At 41.7% G+C, this 22,586-nt stretch overlaps 1 protein-coding gene across 3 annotated transcripts in view; it reads right to left on the minus strand.

The window, feature by feature from the left end:
• The window catches only part of pip4k2aa (phosphatidylinositol-5-phosphate 4-kinase, type II, alpha a), a 26,131-nt gene continuing 3,545 nt past the window's right edge, over positions 1 to 22,586 (minus strand). Inside the window, exons 2-11 of one of the 3 annotated variants that reach the window (XM_076080229.1) lie at positions 15,045 to 15,142; positions 14,815 to 14,911; positions 13,465 to 13,617; positions 12,517 to 12,663; positions 12,238 to 12,276; positions 8,512 to 8,619; positions 5,115 to 5,228; positions 4,719 to 4,959; positions 4,365 to 4,468; positions 1 to 4,226 (exon numbers count right to left, since the gene is read on the minus strand). In XM_076080229.1, the coding sequence (XP_075936344.1) occupies positions 4,146 to 4,226; positions 4,365 to 4,468; positions 4,719 to 4,959; positions 5,115 to 5,228; positions 8,512 to 8,619; positions 12,238 to 12,276; positions 12,517 to 12,663; positions 13,465 to 13,617; positions 14,815 to 14,911; positions 15,045 to 15,142 (1,182 nt within the window). In that variant the 3' untranslated portion in view covers positions 1 to 4,145. Of the gene's footprint in view, positions 4,227 to 4,364; positions 4,469 to 4,718; positions 4,960 to 5,114; positions 5,229 to 8,502; positions 8,620 to 12,237; positions 12,277 to 12,516; positions 12,664 to 13,464; positions 13,618 to 14,814; positions 14,912 to 15,044; positions 15,143 to 22,586 lie in introns of all 3 variants that reach the window. The other 2 variants (XM_076080228.1, XM_076080230.1) reach the window with 2 other exon arrangements.

Genomic DNA, 22,586 nt, shown 5'->3' on the forward strand with positions numbered 1-22,586 from the left:
TAGAGTTAAGCAGAACAAGTGCTTTAATTGGTTTGAGTGAACGCTTATGGAATGGAGTGTATTCTCAACACCATCATTAAATGTGAAGAACAATAAACATACATCGTCATTTTAGCCTCTCTGCCACTGAAAGAGAACTCTCATCAACCATTGTCAGACAGCAATAAACACACAAATACACACACACTCACACAGCAATGCATAAGACTTTTAGATGTTTTCTAAAAGTACTTGGGACTTTTGTGAGACCAAAGCTCAATTGCAGACGGGCATGTTTCCGAGCCCTGGCTCTGTTGACTTGACATGCAAATGCAAAGAATGCAAAGAATTCCTAAATCACTTTTTTCTCCACAAAGATGTCTTGGCTTTGAATCTTAACGCCCAAAGGGAATTTTTTCATCTCTGCAGTTCTTGCCTGGCCTCCGGTCATTTGCATTTGTAATCAAATTTTCCCTTAACACGTTCAACACTTAACCACACGAGCACAGGGTTGTTTCTCATAACTTTGGACATGTTCACATATCAGTGATGCACACCTCGCTCCATTTCCCAGTGCATGTAAAAAAACAACAAAAAAAATTAATTTCAAACAAACACACACTATACACAATGTTCTTCAAGCTCATGTGTGGTAGTTCTGACCGTTGAAAGATGCTTTTGGCAAGTCAACGTGGCAGCAGGTTGACTGGTGGGGTTGATGGGTGAAGGAGCTCGATGGGTGAAGGAGCTCATTCACGAGAGAAGTCACAAAAGCAAGGACCTATTAAAGTCAAGGTACAGCAGCAGGGCGCATGTGTTGTTATCGTCATTAATTTGCATTTGTTTAGTTCTGGCATCATCATTGCCTTCCTTACATAAGAGCCAGATTTAATATTCCCAAAACAAAACAGAAAAAAAAGAAGAAAATAAATCACTCTCCCAGCATGCACTGCTCTGTTTTCTACTTGCTGATATCTGACCAGAGGGAGGCCTCCAGGGCCAAACAGAGCAAAGCAGACTAGAGCGTGATTATGTTCCCTCATTCCCTGTTTTCTTTATGACACAACCTATGTACAGTATGAGCTATGTGACAATAGAAACAAAACAGCCCAGAAATACTGAAAGAACACTGAAATATCAATTAACCACCGACTCAGGATGAACTATCAACTATCAGGGTTACACAAAACGCAAGAGAACATAAACCTGTTTCAGAAATGAGTCGGAGTTTTATATCAAAGTGAAATTTTGGACAAAAAAAAAAAAAAAAACATTCCTGAAATCTGTGGTTAGAAGGTAAACGTGACGATGATGCTGACAGACTCCTGAGGTGGGGTGGGGGGTGGGGGGTGGCAGCTGTCAGTTAACGAGTACAACAAAACACATTTCACAATGCACTTCCACACACGCACGTTCTTTATAAAGGCAGGACCAGCGTGAACGAACAAGGGATTAATATCAGCAGACACCCCCTCACTCTGAGGAGCAACGGGACGCCCGTACACACTGAATAATCACAATGATAGATTTCAATTTACAGAATCCAAACCAATCCACCATATTCAAATATAAGACAGCTATTCACTTGTTAATGTCGGTTAAAACCCAATCAGTCGAATGGTTTTGTTTAACTGACCGAATAATATGAACAAATTTAAATACAGAGGTGGTGGAGTGGAAGAAGGTTGAGCAGGGGGAATAATCCATGTGAAAGTACATACCCTATTGTTAAAATAACCGTTTACCTTTGTTTTAAAAAAAGATTACAAAATATAAAATTAAATAATTTTGGAATATAAAGGCACACATCTTGCACAGTGTATACAATGAAAAACAGTTATTTAAAGCATGGTAGGGACTATTTTACGCTAAACAGCTCACAAATATGGTTAAAGTGTAGGGACACAAAGAGAACCTGAACAGCCAACAACACAGACTTAGCGAGGGGGAAGGAAACTTAGTCCTGTGACATGCAATTTTTTTATGATTTTTTTTAAATTTTTTAAGTACATCTATTGTAAGTATTGTGTAAATTCAAGCAGCATCATTCTTCATTTACCACAGCACCATCATTCATTCACAAGGGTGGCTCCTTTTTTTCTTTTTTTTTTAAAATAAAACTATATTTCATGACTAAAATCCAATGTAAAAATATAAATGTGATTCCTAACAAAGATATTGTGATGGAAGCTTTTTGCATGGGTTACAATGGTCGAGGAGGACAACTTTACTTGTTTTAGTTGGTTATCCAGAAGTGATACACAACATCACACGCACAACTTTTCTCACTTACACACAAGTATATTGCATTTCCCTTGTTAAGACTATATCAACTAATTGGGATCGTATTCGTAACATTTGGTTCCTTTCCTCTTGTGCAAAATATACAAAAAAACTCAAACAGAAACAAAACGATTATTACCACGTTAATTCATAAAACCGCCAAATTCAAACACAGATAAACCACCTTTAAAAATGTCAACAATAACAACACAAAGAACGATGAATAACAGACTCACAGCTGAGGTTAGAGAAGAGAAAGATGCGAGAAAGTTGGTGTTAATGACTTAATGAGCATCTTTACATCTGCAGCTACTCTTTCCAATCTTCCCTTTCTTTTCCCCCCCATTTACAAGTTTTGAACACTGACACACACATCGTTCGCCATCATCGAGTGTGTGCTGGTACGATGCTGGAGGTAAACAGTCTTCTGCCTGCCCTGAACGCACACTCACACCGTTGCCTGGGCCGAAGCCCCGCCAATCAGACACCCTACAGCACTTCTGAAAAGGATTGGAAGGTTAGTTTACAAAAAGCCCTGTAAATAGAACTCGTCCACTTTTCCGTCTAATATTGCAGTAAAGTCTTCCTTACCAATCCCGACAGTAAGTGTACCCATAGGTGAGAAAGGAGGCGGACAGGAGGAGACAGGATCTGAGATCAGGCCCCTAACGATTTAATTCTTAAAGAGCAGAGCTCCTTTCCCTCTTTGTTGCAGCACAAGTAACAGAACAAGAGCTCCTAACCTCAAATAACAAATAAAAGTGCAACATTTTTGATTTATTTTTTCATAAGGTGCTGATGGCAACAGAAAGGTAAGGGCTGTTGATGTTTTAATCTGGAACACCCTACATGAAGATATAACAAAGAGTGACGGACTCTTATCACTACAGCCACACGAGTTCTGGGTCATTCCCTCCCACAGGAACAGAAACCAGGCCGACATAACAATGCCCAACGTATCATTTCTAGGTACACATCTTTCCCTTATTCATTCTTAATCCTTGTGCATCACAACAAAAGGGACAAAGCACCGACAACCACTGAGGTGCAACTCGTGCTGGAAACAAGCATCGAAATTTACTTTAACAAGTGAACTCATCTCGGCTAATGCAAAGTGTTTCTTGTTGTGAGTGTGTGGCAAGAGGATAACCCAGAAGCACAATTCATTAACTGTACACGAAGGAAAGGGTGGGGACGGGGTGGCGTCTAAAGGTTGGGTGATGCAGAAGGAACCCAAGTGGGAATATTTGTTTGGCCGAGTGCTTGTATAGCATTTGGGTGGGTGGGGGGGGTCTGGCTGTTGGCCTATTAGAAGACTGCTTCCCACTCCCTGAAATGAAGCAATTGCATTAGGCAAGACTCAACATGAACTTTCTCATTACATCCCGCTTAAGCCTTCCCCTTGCAAGAGGAACCTCACCTTGTGCTGTAATCTGACCTCTACACTCCGCTTCATCACGATAAAAAAATAATGCAGGGTGCTGGATGTTGGATTAGATGCAATAAAAAGCCATATTCCCACATAAACAACCATACAGACAAAAACAAAACAAAACAAAAATGTAATGACTTGGATGCTTTCTTTCGACACCCTTATTCAAAGTAACTCATGAGCAAAAGTCAACAGAGGAGAGGTTAAATGTAAACGAATGACGTTTCTGTTTTAGCTGCAGAGCATGGCACGCCATTGAAAGAGAGAGAGAGACAAACGGGGAGGGATGAGGAGGATGCATGAGGGAGAGTGATAAAAAGCCATCACAGCACCTTATTAATTCAGCCTCTTGATGGGTTTTTTTTTCTCTCCGTCACCCCTCTGCCCCGACCTACTCCCCATTTGCCCTCCCTTTCCTATGTGCCTCGGTGCCCCCTGTCGCTCCTGGAGGCTATGACAGGATAGTGGTGATGAAATCGTAAAACCTCTTGGAGTACTGCTCTGGGTTCACCGTGGAGATCTCCGCTCCGGCCTGTAAAAAAGGGACACAGAGACGACTGTCATTCACCAAAAAAGTATATTTGGCTTCCGACTCAAGTCGGTGTGATTCTTCTTTTTTTATTTTCTTTTAACAGAAGCATTCGAATAGCTCTCGTGTGCAGCTACATACTCCATGTTTGACAGTCTTGGCGGCGTGAGCAGCTTTCTTCTTGGCATCGTAATGCTGCAGGATGTCTATGACAGCCATGAAGTAAACCTCCTTCTTGGGAGCACCTGTAGTTTAAAACAAATGCACCCTGGATGACAATCTATACATCAGCACAGTGTCATCAGGCAAAACCAGGTATTGTTAAATGAGACAAACAGCCGGTTTGACGACTAGAAAGAGAACTACAACACCCAGTAGGGGGAGCTCTCAGTACAGTATATATTATTTAGTTGTAAAGTACAACCCTCACATTACACGGGTTGTATTTATCATTGTATCATAAGCCCGAAAAACACATCGCGTCTGGCGACTCACTATCATTGCTTCTGATGGCGTAGACGTCAATGGCGGGATCAAACTCTCCAGGTGACAGATGCTTGGTGCTGTCCAAGGTGTTGCTGGGACTGTCGGGGGGTGTTCCGATGCCTCCTCCGTCACTCTCACCCTCCTCCTCGGGCTCGTTGTCCTCGCTCTCCACGTCTTCCTGCTCGGCTCTTTCCACATCGTGGATCCCCACCAGCAGACTGTAGTCCATGAGCTTCAGCTGGGCAAGGAACTAAGGACGGCGGAAGAAGGTAGGACAGGGGAGGAAATAAAAGCGGGAGTGTTTATGTAGGAGGGAGATGAAAGAGAAAATGTATTTATACAGACAGAAAGGAGCGATACTGAAGGGGGGGGTGGACTTTTTCTGTAACTTTCTGCGACACATACCTCTACGTCTTTCCTAAGCTTCTCCAGGAACATCTTCTTGTTTTCCCCGTCAATGCAGATCTTCTGCCCGTCATTGATGAAGTCATTGTCCTTGTAGGTGGGCAGCTCCTTTGCCTGCCCATTAGTATTGGAGATTAGTGGCCAAATAAACAACAGCCAGAACATATAAAACTTAGACGGTTCAAACCTGAGAAGCACTGTAGGCAGTAGACCTGGGCAAAACAACGTCACAGACTTCTGGTGAGCAAATCAAGTTTTCTTTGAGATCAGATCGGTTCATTTAATAACACAAAGCCAAATCCCTCAATATAATTGATTATTGTTTGAGATATTTGACATAAAAAGGTCAAAAATTGATTAGAAAGAAAACATTTACTAAAATGTTTACTAGTGTTCTTCATCCTTTTCCCCAGAACAACATCAACAATGTAATAAACTGTCATTACACAAGACTAAACCATAGCATATAGCCGTCTTGTTCAACTGTAACAATTATGGGGTATTTCGAAATGCCCGACGACAAAGATTAACACTAATCTTAGAAATGAGTCATGTCAACAGCGTGTTTGACTGTATCTGCCTGACAAGAAAGTCGTGCATGTTGAAATGCCCCTTTGTCATAAAAGAAGCCTTGTGAGCCTGTGGTTTGTTGGATAAGCCCGTCTGATTCAGCCAACTACAACACGTATCACTGTCGAAGGAGTTGGCTGACAAGGTACAGGTCAGTCCAAACCAAGGCCAACTGTGCAAAGTTGTACATGCAGCATGCTCACAGCAGGGCACAGATCCATCTGATGCACTATTTGCATATTTTCCATACTGTCCACAGTGAAACATATTCACTTCTCAGTGCCATCAAACACACGGCATTCAGCATTTTTGTGGCAAATTGCACAGAAGTTTGGTCTTTAGATTTTTAAATGCATCCGGTAGATCCATACTCTGTGTCATGAAAGAAAGGACGTCCAATCAAAGACATGGAACGGCCTTGTTGGCACTGGGCTGGTCTCCAAAAAGCATCCCGTTCTTATCGGTTTGATAACAGAGTACATCCCTCTCTGACACAAATGATACGCATATTGTTCATCCAAGATGCTTCTCGGAAACCAGACTGTGGTTTGCATCAACTAGAAACTCTTTTTATAACTCTGTTAAGCCAGCGCATACGGTATCGTTGTGACGGATTCCCACTATTCAGCCTACAAACAGAATGAAGGAGTCTCCTATTTAAGTGTCTGTCCACTGGGATCAATTGACTTCGTGACCAGGCTGCTTGCAGAGCTGCCAGCAGCCTGTAGGGGGTGCTATGTGAGGAGGGACGGGGCCTTGTTCCGAGTCACTTAGGAAAAAGAGAGCAGGACATGAGGTAACAAGGCAGCAGCAGCAGTTTAGTTACTAGTGTTTCTATAGCAGCAGGAGAAGAGCAGCAACACAACAGCACTCTGTAGCACTAGAATGAGTTTGGACGGCACACATTGACACACAAACGCACACATACAGATTACACCGTTACACGGATGAAGACAGGATTACATCTCACAAAATAGGACATTTGAGCACATATATATATATACAGACATAGACCTCCAATTTGCAAGAAATATGGGATGTACAACTTGCTAGACTGACCATAAACGCAACATAAAAAGTAAATGAGGACGCAACATAAGGCTGACTGCAAAGGGTGAACATAGCCTGAAAGCATTTCGCAGGCCTGTCACCTACACCGACACCTCGACTCTTACATTCACCCGTCTTTTGTACGCCGTCGTTCTCAACTGCCTTGTATTTCTATGCCGTACACTCTCAGACTTTCTAACCGGTTCATTGAGCCCCACGCTTCCTCCCAGTCGTGCGCAGGATTCTGTCAGTGGGCTCGTTACTGCTTTTCTCGAGTACAATGACTGCAATGAAATGTTTCTGACTCTTGAGCGGTTGCACTACATCGAGGTAAGTAGAAGAAACAGAAAGATATATTAGAGGCAGGAAGAAAGGGTGGGTTGCTGATGAGGCTTGTAAAGCTGTGTGACAGGTGGATTCTTTTCACAGGAAAAAAAACAAAAAAAAAACGGTCTCATTTCTTTTCTGTCTCCGGACAGCTGGCTGGAAAATGGATCTTGGCCTTTGGCAACTCGATGTCTTGCCGTGTCAGAGGAGCAAAGCTATGCCTTTCTGTAGTCTTTGTGGTATGCTAACACTGGGCTGCTCCTAGACCTTTGTATCCAGTTATATTCCCACTGACGTAGAGTAACATTCACCGATATGCAGTTTGTAAATCATGCGCTCTGACTTTAATAGAATTTGTTTATCATCAACAGTCACTTTCTTTATTCACGTGGAATCGTCATTCAATACTTTGATCAGCAGGTTCATATCAACCACATGCAAGCCAAGGCAACGTCAAGCATTTCGTGTGTTAACTAGCATTGGTATGCATGTGAACACAGTATAAGCTGTGAATATAATTTATGCACAATCAGCTGTTCGGGTGAGTAGGAGAGCTCTTGGAGTACGTAACAAATACTGTAGTTTGCACCCAGTTAATTTCATAATTTTATGTCAAATGTCCTGAAACTATTTCTGCATTTATACTAAAAGCTAAATATACAAAACCATACCGTCTGTCATATACTTGACTTTTTAATGGAAACAATGTCCCCGAAAAACTAGAAACAAAGTGAGAATTGAGACATGTAATTGCTCAAGGATGCCTAAAAAAACAAACGGGACTCATTTCTCAGACTAGCCATCAACTAATGTCCCACGGCACCAGCTCAACTACTGCCTAACACATTATATTTAACAAAGCAAAGTGGGATGTAAGACATAGAGAAAGGACACGTTATCTTCTGCCATCTTGATTTGAACTCTTCAGAAACTGAAAAAATGCACTCTGTTCTCTATACTGCTGTGGTTAGTGTACACAGGTCAGTTAATGTGGTCTGCTCATCAATTGTACTGCAGAAAATCGTAGCATTTTGTTTTAAAATTGCAACGAAGCAAGAGAATTCTCCAGGAATGCAAGTATACGTTCCCTTTCCATCTCTGGTTCCTGATTATTAGTTTTTGAATGTCCCTCCCATTCATGCCGCCACCTTACTCCTCCACTTCTTGCTCTCCAGTGTTTCACATACATGTTGTTGCCGTTGAGTGAATGGTGGGAACAAAAACAAACTGTCTGGCAACTAAAACATAACTTGCTGACAAGTTGAGCAAAAGGTGACTTTAAATGGACGAAAAGTGTGTAAAATATGGCCTTTAAATAACAGTGCATCAGACTGGATCAGACGAGGAAACGAAAATGCTTGACCATAAAAAATAATAATAATAAAAAAAAAAAGATTGGTTTAATAGATCATGCCTGGTATATGAGCCCTGGTTCTCTTACATCTCTTACGTGTTTCATGGCGCAGTAAAAGCGCGTGGCAATCCGCAGTGTTTGCAGCCTTTGCTGAACGTTACCAGATTTGGGCCGCAGGGGCACATCCTCTGGTTGGGGCGGCTGCTAGAAAAGGGGGAGCGAAGGAGGGACGGTAGGGGTGGAGGAGAGGAGAGAAGAAAGGAGAGAGGAAGGGAGGAAGGAAGTTGGAAGTAAAGGCAAAGTGTTTAAAATGTAACAGAACACAATTGTTTTTTTCAAATTGGTAGAGGGTTGGAAAGGGCAAGAACGCGAAAGATCCGTCTATAAACTTTTTGCAGTTACACTAGTTAGTTTAACTAGTCAATAGGATTTTATTTCTATTCAATGTATTTCTGCCTACACTGGTATTATGACTGTTTCCTGGCATCAATGCCTGGTAGAGGAAGGAAGCAGCCTGCAGCGCTACACTAAGGAGGCTAGGAGCTGGAACTGCGAAGAGCAAGCAAGCAACCGTAAACTCATTTGCATTCTATTCACCTGTGTTTTGCCATCTATTCAGGTGTGGTGCTATTTCTAAAAGCTTATTACAATTACTAGACAAAGGGCCACTAATAAAATATCAAAACAGTTCACACTCAGTCATACAGACACATTAAAGCCATGTTCCCCCACAGGAGATACCAGCCGGTGGTGGCGTTAGGAGAGAGACGAGTGTAGCCGATAGCTACTGAGCAGAGGCCGAGTAGAGACGGGTGGTATTCCACAAACCAAGGACCAGCGGCTGTTTAAGAACTTACAAACAAAACCTCTACATTTTCCAGGTAACATAACAAATACTGCGATCGCAAGAAGGCCTTAATTACACATTTACTAAATTGTGGATAACCACAAAGAAAGTAATGTGGAATAAAGCAAGCAGTGTGATTTGATGGGCCTGAATAAGAACATATTTCCGTTAAGATTAATTAAGAGTAAAAAACAATTAACGCATCAACCCACTGCTTGGTAAAAGGCTGTACATAAAATGTGTTCGAAAGCCAATTGCTGCTGTTTGACAGCCAAAAACCCCCTGAGACAGAAGCTACCAAGAACTGCAAAAAAAAAAAAAAAAACATGTCCACAATGTGCAACAGAATGGAGCTGGTGTTCATACACATGTGTTCGCAAATAATGTAACTTTAAAAAAAGATGCAGAAACAAAACATTATAAACCATGCAGACGCATGCATGAAAGGGAGACGGTCATGCAGTCAGGAGAGAATCCTGCCATGCTTGTTGTTTGAGTGTGTGTGAAGGTTCTCTTTGTTTGTTTTTTTGTCACACAGACACACACACACACACACACACACACACACACCCTCGGAACAAAACTCATGATTATTCTTTCGTTTGGCATGATTCACCCTCTTCTTCCTTTGACAGGCCAACTGCACTGTGTGAGTGTAGTGTCATTAGTGTCGTGTTCACATACTTAACCAACAGAAGAACTACTTGAAGGAAAGAAAAACAACATTTACTCATAGCCGCTGGGCACTTGTAGTAGGTAAGTGCAGGTGTGGGTGGGTAAGCATATCTGCGTGTTTGTACAAAGGTGTTTCATGTGATGAAACCATGTCTCTCGCCAGATCCTTGTCTTTGATGTCTGAGCCTTAGTTGTGACACAGAGACCTGTTGTAAGTTGGGAGAGAACGTGTGTGTGCAGATTCAAAAGTATGTGTGAGATGATGTAATGTATTTTGCATTCTGCATGAGAGTTGAAATAGTGAAAGGCTTCACTTTACTCGCTATTACTGTATAATGCTTACTGTATGAGCTGCCTTTCACCGAAAAGGTAAAATAAGCACAGAATTCCCCCCAGACTTACAGCAACAACTTGTAATCGTTTGTGAGTTCAGAGTCAGTGGTCAGTGTGTTGGAAAATAACATCTTCATTCATGGTAGCTTGACAAAAATGTATCCTGTTCCTCTTTTGCTAGACTGTAAATGGTGTTTCACACACACAGCTGAGCCGCAGCCAAAAAGAGGTCACACAGGAGCCTCACGTACGTACGTGTGTGTGTGTGTGTAATCCTCAGCTGCTTTGTTTTTCCATTCATACGTTTTAAAGCCAATGCTGTTTTGTTTCTTCTTCCGTTTACAGAAGGATATATTTAGTTCAGGGATTCCCTGAAGTCTTCCATGCCTCACTGCATGGCGCCCCACGATTAAGCCCCTGTGAAACCTGTTGGAAAGTTCAAACCTCTCTGGGTCAAAACTGTGACGCTTTCATATAAAAACCTTTTTCATGGTCAGACAAACCTTTGCAGGGCAACGATTGGAAACATGCAATGAAAAACAAAACACTTTGGACAACCATCCCCCTCCAATACCACTGAGCCGTCACGTCAAACCAACAGTGGTCCAAAGTCAAAGTGTTCAAGGACGCCGTCAGCCACTTCCATCCTTCAAAAGGTCGAGACATTTATCCAAACAAAATACATTGTTCACATCTGCTGATACATCCATTCTAATTGTCAGCTAACACAATCCTGAGTGGAAGCACGACGAACCATCAAGTTCTTCACAATTCATTTTGAGGTGACTGTCCAAGCAGCCAAGAGCAAAAACAAAAAATAGCCAGTCTCCCACAAACCGCAACATTTCCATCACTATCAGTCACACAAAAGCTCATATATACTGCTAACACACACACACACACACACACACACACACAGCTATATAAAAACACCGTGAAAAGGCATTTGATTGAATGAAACTCTTAACCCAACACATACACACACACACCCCTCAATCTTTCACACACAAACAGCAGGCAGGGGAACTGATGGAACAGCAGAAGCAAGGTTATAGAGGATGAAGCAAATTAAAGAGACATAAAAAGCGTGCAGGGGCTAGAAAGGGAATGGGGTGATGAAGTAGGTGCTAACTGAAGGAGATGGACATGTGCTACTGTCATCCCCACCCAAAGGGAAACACAATTAGACATTAAAGTTGCGTTAGTTTGGCCATTTGGGTGACGACAGTGAGCCTGGAATTGTTTGAAGCGGTGTAGGTTATTCAAACCACTGGAACCAGTTTGTTCTCCCTCATTCTCTAATTGTCCACATGGCTTTTAATGGACATCAAGTTCAATCACATTATTAAAGTCATTTTCATTACATGAAATCAGTGTTAAAGTAAATTGATGTTTTGTATGCATTTGTAAAAAGAAAAAAAAAAAAAAAAAAGTCCAGAGTTTCTGAACACTTTTTATCTGCTTTTGTTACTAAAACTAAACGAGAATCGAGACAGCAAAGGTCTTTCAGCAACGCACCTCCTGATGTGCTGAAAGGACAGCAGTCTGTTCAGTGGAAGTAAACGACGTGAAGAGTAATACAAGAAGAAAATGGAAATTGTTCGTTAACGGATTCACTTGTTCCATTTTCTCCACAAAATATATAGAGAGGGTGATTGCTTTACTAAGTTCACAAAAAAAGAAAAGAAAATAAGACTCGGTGGTTTGCGTATTGACATGGTGGTGTCGGTGTGGAGACACTTGCTGGCTACGGGATTATCTTGTTTTTTTTGATGCTTTTTTAAAATTATTTTTTTACATGTTTAGAACTAGTTTGATGCATTTGTTTAATTTTCTTTTAAATTGTAGCACTCTGAGTTTATATTATCATTACTATTATTGTGTCTTTAAGGCACACAGTAAAGGTCCAGAGGTTGAAAGTTATGTGGAATGTATAACGGTGGAACCCGCCTGACGGGTGACTGTACCTTCTCCTTGTCGCTGGCCTCTCTTGCCACCGTGGAACCCTAGAAACAAAAGAAAAGGAAATTAAGACAAAAACGACACGATTAACATTCTTTTAATTCTTGCACCAAAAGCTCAGATGATCAGTGACAACCGGTTCTTGACAAAATGAGTGCGAAAAAGGGAACTGGTACAGTGCAACTACAAATTAGACTTACATAACTTCTTGTAATATTCATATTCTATCCGATCACTTTGCATTTCATTGCTTCCTTTATTCTTGATCCGGTTTCCCCTCCTACCTTGAGATCATATTTTTTGTAGACGGAAAGGCGGTGAGAGAAGACATTGCGAGTGACAATCATGTAGGTCTCATCTCCATCCACGGTGAGCCGGTAAATCCCCAGAAACTGAGGCAGCAGTGTGTTGCCATGGCACTCCACGATAAACTACGAAAAGACAAGGAGGAATATGAATGTTTAAAGCGTGTGTAGCATTTGTACGCTTACTGCCTTTAGAGGGGAGACAGTGAGAAAGAAAGGTTTGTTAGTGATACCTTTAGTATCACTCTGTGATCAACTGTAAAGTGATAGATAGACAAGAGTGCTCTGACAACAGCTGGATTAGGAAATGATGAATGAATTTGAACCCTCACACTTATTGAAAGTTATTGAGCGAACCAAAATCAATATTTTAGAGCACAAGCTGTGAAAGCATCATTGATGTTATTAAAAGGCTTTGACTTGTGCGTTCTGTGGGCCAATGTGTCAGTTTGTAATGCAGGAAGACAAAAAGGGTCAAGATGACCAATTACATGCATTTTATAATTTAGTCCAATTTTGTACAAGCTCCTTCAAAGAATGAGAGAGAAAGACAGAGTCTCCGACGTCCAGTGGTCCCCCTAGGAGACAGGTGTTTCTATCAGAAGAGGGTGCTAGTAGAGTCAAATTATGTTTGAGGTATTTTGATTCTATCAAAGACACACGGTTTGAGAAAGCTCGTCTTATAGAAGGATCAAGGCTTGCGTTTATATATATGTATAATATGAAACTTGAACACTTTCTTCCACTGCGCACACAGAACGAACAGCTGGCAGACCGTGAAGATATTCGCTGAATTTGACAAAAAGTGTCTTATTATAATTGAAAAAAAATGAAATGACGGCTAATAAGATATGACAGAATTTTTTGCAACACTGTCAGTCAAAATGGCGGGCAACGAGAAAGTCTAACTCCACCACTGGTTCTCACCTGATGATATTTCTTTAGAATGTTGTGCATCTCTGCCACATCCTCGCTGCTGATGGTCTTGATGACGTAGCGTTTGTCATAAGAGGTATGGAAGCGGGCCCCGCTCCGTCCCTGGGCCTCACTGTTCAAAGGCGCACTGCGTGTCAGAGAGTTCTGAAAACACAGAAAACATTTTGTATTTCAAATGCTTATTCAACTACGAGTACACGTTTTCTTAGTTGGTTCAACGGTTGAAATAGTCTGGTGTACTTGAATGGATCCCACAATACTGCATGTCCTGCCTCTACGCTCTAGTTGTCCGACCACCTTCCACCCTCCAGTCTAAACATGTGGGGTTCTGACTCCTATGCCTGCTCCCTGTCCAAACCTACACACAGACACAAACAGCTGCTGCCCAGACTTTGGCGCTGAAAAGTAACATGATCCAACAGCCTTGGCTGCACGCCTCATTCTCCAAGAATTCCTAATGTCCTCTGCCCTCGGTGCACTCTCCCCTCTTCACGCCATAGCATCTTTTGCTTAAAACCATGGAACCTTAAGAGGCCCACTTACAGTCCAGGTCCTGGTGCAACATTGAGGTGGTTTGTGTCACAGGCTGAAATGTTTAAGAGGCCCTTCGCCTGAGGCTGGCATAGATAAAAAAATAAAAAAAAGCTTTCAAAGGAATATCCTACTGTTTGTTTTAGTTTGTAATTTTCTCCACCAGACATTTATCATAATGTGGGGAAAAATGTTAATCTGTTTGCACTTCTGTTACCCTCCCAGAACTGAATTTAATACTGCTAGCATTGCTTATGAAAACTAATGGGTACTGTGCATGTCATCAAAAGAGCCTGCAGCTGGTGGTACCCATTGGCTGTACTGAAGAATTTCACCAATGGAATTAGAAATAATACCAATAGGCCTTTAGAAAAATATAAACCAATAAACCTTTTTGACCACAATGTGACTAGTGCCTCATGTAGAAAAGTAGTTGAGAATGTCACAACATTTCTTTGCACTGGCCAGTGTCTTAACAACCCCAACTGCCCACTCACTGCAGCCAGCCGAACCCTAATGTAAACATGCGAGAAGGACAGCTGCACTGAGCTGGGACGCAACGACCTCCAAATACTGCCAACTCATTGCCTGCTCTGGGAGTGGGGATTTACTCGGGAAGAGTGGAAAAAAAAAGAAACGGAAATCAAGGCTGAAACAAAAGAGGGAAAGGAAAAAGTGCAATCATTTACAGAAGAAGACTGTGATCAAATTAGTTTAGAAATAGTTACGAGTGTTTCAGTGGTCTAATAGGACCAGAGGGTTACATTTATTACACACTCTTCAGATACGTTTGAGGATAATGTTTCTTACCAAGAAGTCCTGATCGTCGATGCCAAACCTCTCTCTGAGGTTTCGAAACACCAGAGGGCAGTACTCCTTGAACTTGAAATGGCTGGGCATGTTCTCCCTGTGGGTACACAAAAAAAACAAAAAACAAAAAAAAAACAGTGACATAGTTTATGAGATGCTCTAGGTTCTAAATTCACAGGTTTATGAAAATAAAATACTATAATTGTATAATATACTTAAAAAGACCTTACTTGTTGAATAGGTGGTTGTCCACTTTGATCTTAGAATAGGCCTTGAAGTCGTCTGGCATGAGCATGATGGGGATCTGAACATGGCTTAACTCATTTATCTGGGTAGGAAAAAAAAAAAACATAGAAAAGAAAGGGAGGTCAGTGAAGTATCGAGCAATAAAAAGCAGTCGAAAACATGTCAGTAAAATCACGTTACATAAGTCATGCTAGAAGCCTTGGGATACCGAGAGTGCACTGTTCAGCTTTCTTTCATGTGCTAGCTGTGTGCTTCCTTTTTCACGATGCAATATTATCACACCTAATCAGCAGCATCTTTTAACAGACTGGTGTAAAGATAAGCAGTGGCTTACACGTGACTGGATTTAAAAAAAGACATTCAGTGTAACACAAGGATTTGGTTTTTGCATTGGCAGCGCGAAAACGACTCGCATGATTAATGTCACTTTTCTTTGTCATCTCTGATAAAGAGTGAAAGTGTGGTATGTTGCGGAATTACAACAAAAAAGCGTCACTCCTGCAAGAAAGATAAGATCTGTGTCGCCTGTGATGCAGTGCAATTTTCTAATCTTTGAGTGTGTTCACCATTCAAGAGCGTATTTGCTTTCTACTTGCACTCATATTTGAGACTTAAGTTTGAAAATACATAAACTAGATGTTGTGTACTACCAGGTGAGTTAGACTGTTAACTAGAGAGTCACCAAATGTTCTTGGCCGGTTCCGATATCCAATATTTTAAAAGTCTAACCTGCCGATTCAGAGTTGCCAATTTCTTTCTAACAGCTATATAATTGACAAAAAGGCTCCATACTGCCGGTCAGCGTTCGCTGTACAGCTCTGTGCTGCTGGCAGACGAGCCGGTCACTGCGATTACTCGGAGCAGCAGCATGGGAATGAATTACCATATAATAAGTGTCTGATTAAGTTAGTTGTTCCAAATGTTTTTAAGATGAACAAATTGTGAGCTTTAAGTCCTCTTCACTCAGCGACACGTGTGTGTGGCTGTGAAGTTACTATCATGCAGTAAATATAAGACTGACCCGCCGGTAACAGGTCACGGCCGAATCAGCTGAAAACACGTGTGTGTCTCGACTGTTAACACTTGATTATACGAGTTCCATGTTTCTACACATTTATGGTCATGATTGCCACCCAACAAAATGCAAATTACAAAACACTTCAAACCTTGCGAACTGCATGAACAACGGGGCTTCTAACACATACAGCACATTGCAGGGGTTACAATTTGGAACTGGTCATGCATCACTGATTGCTGCAATACGCAGACCTGACATTTGTTATGACTCAGGCACAGCTTGATACAAATAGGATGATGATGGTGTGTGTGTGTGTGTCTGCGCACCCTTGTGTATTCGTTGTTGGCTGCAGACAGGAGTGTTGGCAAGTTTCTTGAATCTATTAATACTCTTTCATTCTACCAAGCACACTTGTGATGTAGGTGTACTGAATACACTTAAACACTCAAACTTTGGTGGCAATAACTGCCTGGCATACTCCGTCAGGCTTTCTGCCAGTGAATTGCAAGCCCTGCGTAACGTTACAGAGTGTCCGCTCGAGAGAGAGAGAGAGAGAGAGAGAGAGCGTTTGTGTGAAGATGAATATATAGTCAGCAGAAACACTATTTCAACTTTGCTGTTAACCAAGTCAGCAAACATGCACAATTTGAGCACAGAAGCGTTTCAAGAACAAGCCTGTTTACCTTGCCTATAGCACTTTGATGTTGTCTTACTATAGGTAAGAGTTACCATTCTTACTAAATATCCTCTAGGATTATTGTAAGCTTTAAGCAAATGTGTGTGCACGGTTAACAGAAGATAGCCTAAGAGCAGGAGAGAATTTCTCGGTAGGAAAGGAGAAAAAAAAAAAAAAAAAAAAAAAGCGTGATTAAAAAGATACGGAAAGGAGGGCATTAGAGAGACAGAGCAAGCAGAGGATCCAAGTGCCATATCCAGAAATATTTCAGTGCCCTGGTGTGACAGGCACCAACGTCACAGTGATGCTATACCACAGATGCATCCTGGGTACTCAGTGGGGAGATGTCGCCTAATCAACAAAGCTGTGTTTCACACAAAGGCAGAGACAGTGGCTGATCTTACAAAGCACACATGCACGCACGCGAAGACACCTAGTGTACAAACATGCTTAAACACAAAAATCAGGTAAAAATAAACTCGATAAAAACAATGCACAACTAAAAATACTCCTTTCATCTGCTCGGCTCTGGTCATAATGTCTATCTTGAGCTAAGTGTGGCTCTTGTGTGTTGTTTCATCAGATGTCTCCAGCGTATCGGCCCATCTTCCTGCAGCTCGCAAACTTGCAGACAATTTTCACACCACCACTTCCTGTTTGTCTCCATGGTGATGAAGACTGGTTTTCCGGCCCAGGGTGAACCAAGCGTGTGCTGTTGCTCCATCGGACGGGAAGTTAGTGAGTAGAGTGTGCTCTGTCAGCAGCATGGCATTGCCTTATCTCTCTGAACAATGACCGATAGATGACTCACTCTCGCAGATGACAGCCCGACGATAGTGTTGACTGGGTGACATTGCAACAAGTTTTAATTTTTAAAATCTTGGTGTAAAGATACAAACGATCGGGCCATTTCTTAGGAGCAAGATATAAAAGGGAAATGAAAGTATGGAGAGAAATCTCTCCCAAAGGAAAGAAACAAGACTAAGCATCAGGTATGACAGCAGGATGGAGGGGGAAAGCTAAAACTGACCGTCATCTTGTTCATCTATTCTAAATTCTGACAACTCAGTTAGTGACCTACAAGCTACAACATGAATGTGTCACTAGAAGAGATTTTAGGGCTGTCCAGAATACCAGTTTTTGGAATCCGGAGACCAAGAGAGCCGGTTTTACTCCTCGTGAGAACGATGCATAATGCCTCAGTCTGTGCGTAGCGTGTCCTCTCCTCATCCCTCTGAGTGAGCGAGTGTAGACATTCCTCAAAAACACGTTTGCGGGCCTTCTCCCCCTAAACGCTGGCCCATTGGAGGCTGCTGTCTCCGGGCATTATGCGATACATCAGTGCCCGGCTACCGCTCAGCCCATTTCGGCCCAAGCCCTGTGAGGGTTGTGCCGACACAAGCAAATGGCCACGTTTGATTGGCTCATCTCCATGACATGACGAGTGAAGGACTGAGGCAGACATTTCTCCATTCTAGGCTGAGATGGACGGCTTAGTGCTGCAACACAGGTCTTTACCTTGAATTAAAGGTAGTCATTTTTAAGGATCCTACAGTATTTTGGGTTGTATTTATATTTATTATTGAATAAGAAGCATTTTTCAAAAGGTTTGGTTTGATTTATGCATGCTTCTTCTCCCGATGCGTTCATGGTTCACTTGCTTCAGTGCCACCAATACATGAGTGGTCCCCATCTGATTCATAGGACTGATATCCGTATTTACTAACTGTCCATCACATGTACTTTAATTTCTCGCTGTACAGGCTGCTTTTGTACAAAGCCACAATGCAGCCACAATGCAGCCACAAGCACAAGAAAACAGAACTAGTCACAAATCAATTGGTGGTAAGTTACGTTGAAGTATAAGTGTAGTGCAACAAACTTGTTCTCGGCCCACTCGAACATTCACATATATACTTTTGTGTCCCAATAAAAAGCACAACTCAAGTTTGGACTCTTGAGATGTTTTGCTACTCTCATAGACTTCAAACATGTGGCTATATTTTGAACTGGCTGGGTGTCACCCCAATACAATCTTCAGTCTTGAATCCAGCTACTTTTTAAATGTATACAACTCTTACAATTTTGCTTGCAAGATGGCAGGAGTCAGGGAAATAAACAAACCTGGACCAATGCTAATATTAAGAATAACATCATTGGTTTAAGTGAAGATCGACAACAGCCGATTTGGGAGATTTATCACCGCAGAAAAGAAGCTGACTTTTTACGACATACCAGTCGTACCAGTATAGATAAACAGGGGAGCTGGGAGAGAGAGAACAGCATCATTATAAGATATATTTTCCATCAGAGCCCAAATGTGTGTCAAGCTGTCAATAATGAGTGGGGAAATGGGACATTGTGCTCGGAAGAACCGACTCCTTGAAAGTGCAGCGTGTTAGCGTGCACTTCCTCTATGCTAATTCACGAGGCATTAAATTCTAAGTGGCTCTAATTAAAGTGTAATCAAGACTGACTGATCGTGTAATTAACCAATATGTAGAGGTGTAAATACAGTAAGAGGGAACATGAATTTGCAATCTGGTAAAAGCTGCACTCAAATCAATAGTGCAGAGAAGTATTTAGTGAGTATTTAGAGTATAAAGCGACGGCTTACAAAACCATCAGCATACACTTCAGAATGTTTTCTCAACACACACACACACACATCATCATCAGTGTTGTGCTTTTTAGGAAATATCTCTAATACACAAACATTGAGCCTTAACCAACTGGTACACTCGCTGACCACAACATGACAGATGATATTCATGAACCACAAAGATACTCATATACAGTATGGATACACAAGCTAAATGGAGATTTGCCATTTAACAATCAGATAGTGAGCATCAAAGGTCACATAGAGCTGTAGCAGATTGCATTGAGTCGAGAGTGGACTTAACCTTTCACTGGCCACTTTACAAGGCTATTACATCATCTCCCGACCTGTTAACAATCCCAGAACTATTCATAGTATGAAGCAATTTTAACATTAGCCACATAAACAAGAATACATATTACCCAAGGAACCAAACCAAGGTTAGGTTGAAAGGCCTAAACACAGTACAACAATGGTATCACAGATTCATTGGGCCGTAAAAAGGAATCCTCGCAGAACAGGGTTAGGGTAGGTAGATAAAAAAGATGAAATGTACAACTATCGTTATCTATCCATTAGTCATCAACAAACCAAAATCGGTCTACAGTTAATCTTCGAACTGTTGTAGCAGTACTTCCTTACAGGAGTACTTCTTCTGCTTTAAACCACATGCAATGATCAGTCCCTCACAATGTAACAAAAATAATGTGACCATGACAGGCTGTATGTGACCTAATTCTGTGGAGCAGCTTTAACTTCTCAGTCAGGGCTACCCCCTTACTCCAATTCCTCCCTCTGCTCACAACCACAGCATGGAAAGGTCAGCCATAATGAGGACGCAGTGATGCTAAAAGTAGAGCAGTGGTAAGGTAAAAGGACTGCTGTGCATGTGTGTGTGTGTGTGTGTGTGTGTGTGTGTGAGAGAGAGACAGAGACACAGAAATAAAACAGGGCAAATGCAACCAACTACCTGAGTAAGACATCTGCAGTGCAATTAAAGGCTTATGGTAGTCATGCCTTGTATTGTGAGACGTGCATTCACATCAGACACTAACAGCTGGTTCAGGTGTAGTTCAGCCCCTGTTCGTCACCAAATCGCACACACTGAGCTGCTGAAGTGTGCGTTTCTGAGTGTTAGACTACCGTAGAATATGCCAGGTACACTCAGCCTATTCAAAGTATAATTCAGACAAATATTATTCAGTGTTAGCATCTCCTTCGGGGCTAAGTTCTTACAACAGACAAACTCCTATCTATGTCGAAACACTAAATGTCGAATGACTAAGGTCAAAATAGGTCACACAGAAATTAAAAGTTGTCATCAAGGTACATGCAGACAAGTCAACAAGTCTGTTATGACAACAGTGCTGTGCAAGTCCAGCTATTAAAGGATATGGTGATTTAGACTGACTGAGCAACAAACAGGCTTATGGTATATGGCCTGTGCTGTTGAGGGAATGAAGCTGCTCAGCAACATGTCGCATTTCATTTTGGCAAGTGTGCCACAGGCCCATGGCACAGTGACTCTGTGGCGAAGGAAACACACACGCACACACTAGTAATGCAGGCACTTGCATACATGTTTGCATGCATGCAAGAGCAGATCAAATATATATTTTTTATGTTTTTTGAGACACGTTGGAATGAAACCACAAGATGCTTCTATGAGTTCCTCTAGCTGTCATTGCCTCAGGGTGCAAAGAATGTGAGGCTCCAGCTTTTCTGTTTTCCTCACCGTAATCACCACACATATTAGCTGTGGGTCACTCCTGCAGATATTTATAGAATCTCCCTTTTATGCAATCCACAGAACCAAGCACAGCTACTCTGAGTCAGACAGAGAGAAAGGACACAGCAGAGAAAGGGAAGAGAGAAGGAGACGGGGAATGAAAAGTGAGCCAGATAGACAGGGTGACACAAAAAGGGGCTATGACAAGAATAGTGAATGAACCTGCAGGTTGGGGAGGGTTTAATGGAGGTGCAGCAAGTAAAGAGTGGCGCATAGAAACACTAAAAGTAGAAACCTGAGGAAGACCCAAAGGAAGGATATTTAGAATTAATTATTTAAGATATTGCCTATACTATACAAAGTCCTCTTGGAAATATCAACAGACAAAAGTCTGAAGGTTATACTAATTAAAAGGCCTCAAGTGGCACTGTACTTCATAACAATAAAAGAGAGACTTTTAGAATCTCCCATGATAAGAAAAACATGCAATTCTTTGTGTACCGTTGCCATTGCGAGCGTTGTAGCGGGCTAACTTCCGTATGAACTAAACCAACTTAACCTCAGTCATGGACACACTGAGGTGAGGTTTTGCAGTAACTACTAAAACGAGCAGCGGTGTTACAAAGCGTAGAGAGCCAGAATAAATTAGTTAAATTTAAAATAAACTTAGTGATTCATCCACACACTCTTGACACACTGCAGGAAATCACATTGCTCCTGTTAAATAAGTGATACATTTATTCATCTTATTTTCTGTTATCAGTGTAGCATTAAAGCATTAACTAGCGAACAGCTGGCTATTTAGTTAGCTTGCTAATCCCGCCATGCTTTAATGCTACACTGGTTACAGAAAGTGAGCTGAACAGCGGGCCGGTGGCCAGCAGGCCGCTCTCTTCCTCGCGAGCTGCGACAAAACTTTACGGCCCAGCTGACGTGTGTCGTCATCATAACAACAATCTGCATTTTGCTTTTTACGTGAAATGACCCGGGACTGACAGACAAGCAAGGACTAAATTCCTTTTACACATTCACAAATTACAGAAAGGTGAAGTGGCTAGCAATCCTGTGGGCTATATTTGTGCTTAGCGTCTATTTTGTTCATGTCAGCACATATTCAGCATAAGAGAGAGAGAGAGAGAGAATGGTTATTCTGCTAGTTTCACAATCATACAATAAAAGGGGAAAGGCTTATTTACAGAAAACACTGAGGCAGCCAAATCACAATGTCTGAACTCAGTGCAGCAAAGAATAGATCACAGAGAGACAAGACCTATTCTACATTTGTAATGTCATGCAGACCAGGAGATGCTGTTGTAATGAGTTTGAGATTGATTTTGTAGACTCTGGTTTGTTTAAGCTTTTGCACCCACTAAGCTTCAGTGGTTACAACTTAGATTCCCACTGAAATCCTTTTCTGTAAAACCATGAGCAGTGTAACCTATTTAGGCTCTGAGGGATGCAAGTGTTAGGATTAAAGTAAAATTGGCTACCTGTCAACAAT

The sequence above is a fragment of the Anarhichas minor genome, unplaced genomic scaffold (genome assembly GCF_050575085.1).
Source record: "Anarhichas minor isolate MPS153535 unplaced genomic scaffold, ASM5057508v1 ptg000074l, whole genome shotgun sequence".
NCBI lineage: Eukaryota > Metazoa > Chordata > Actinopteri > Perciformes > Anarhichadidae > Anarhichas > Anarhichas minor.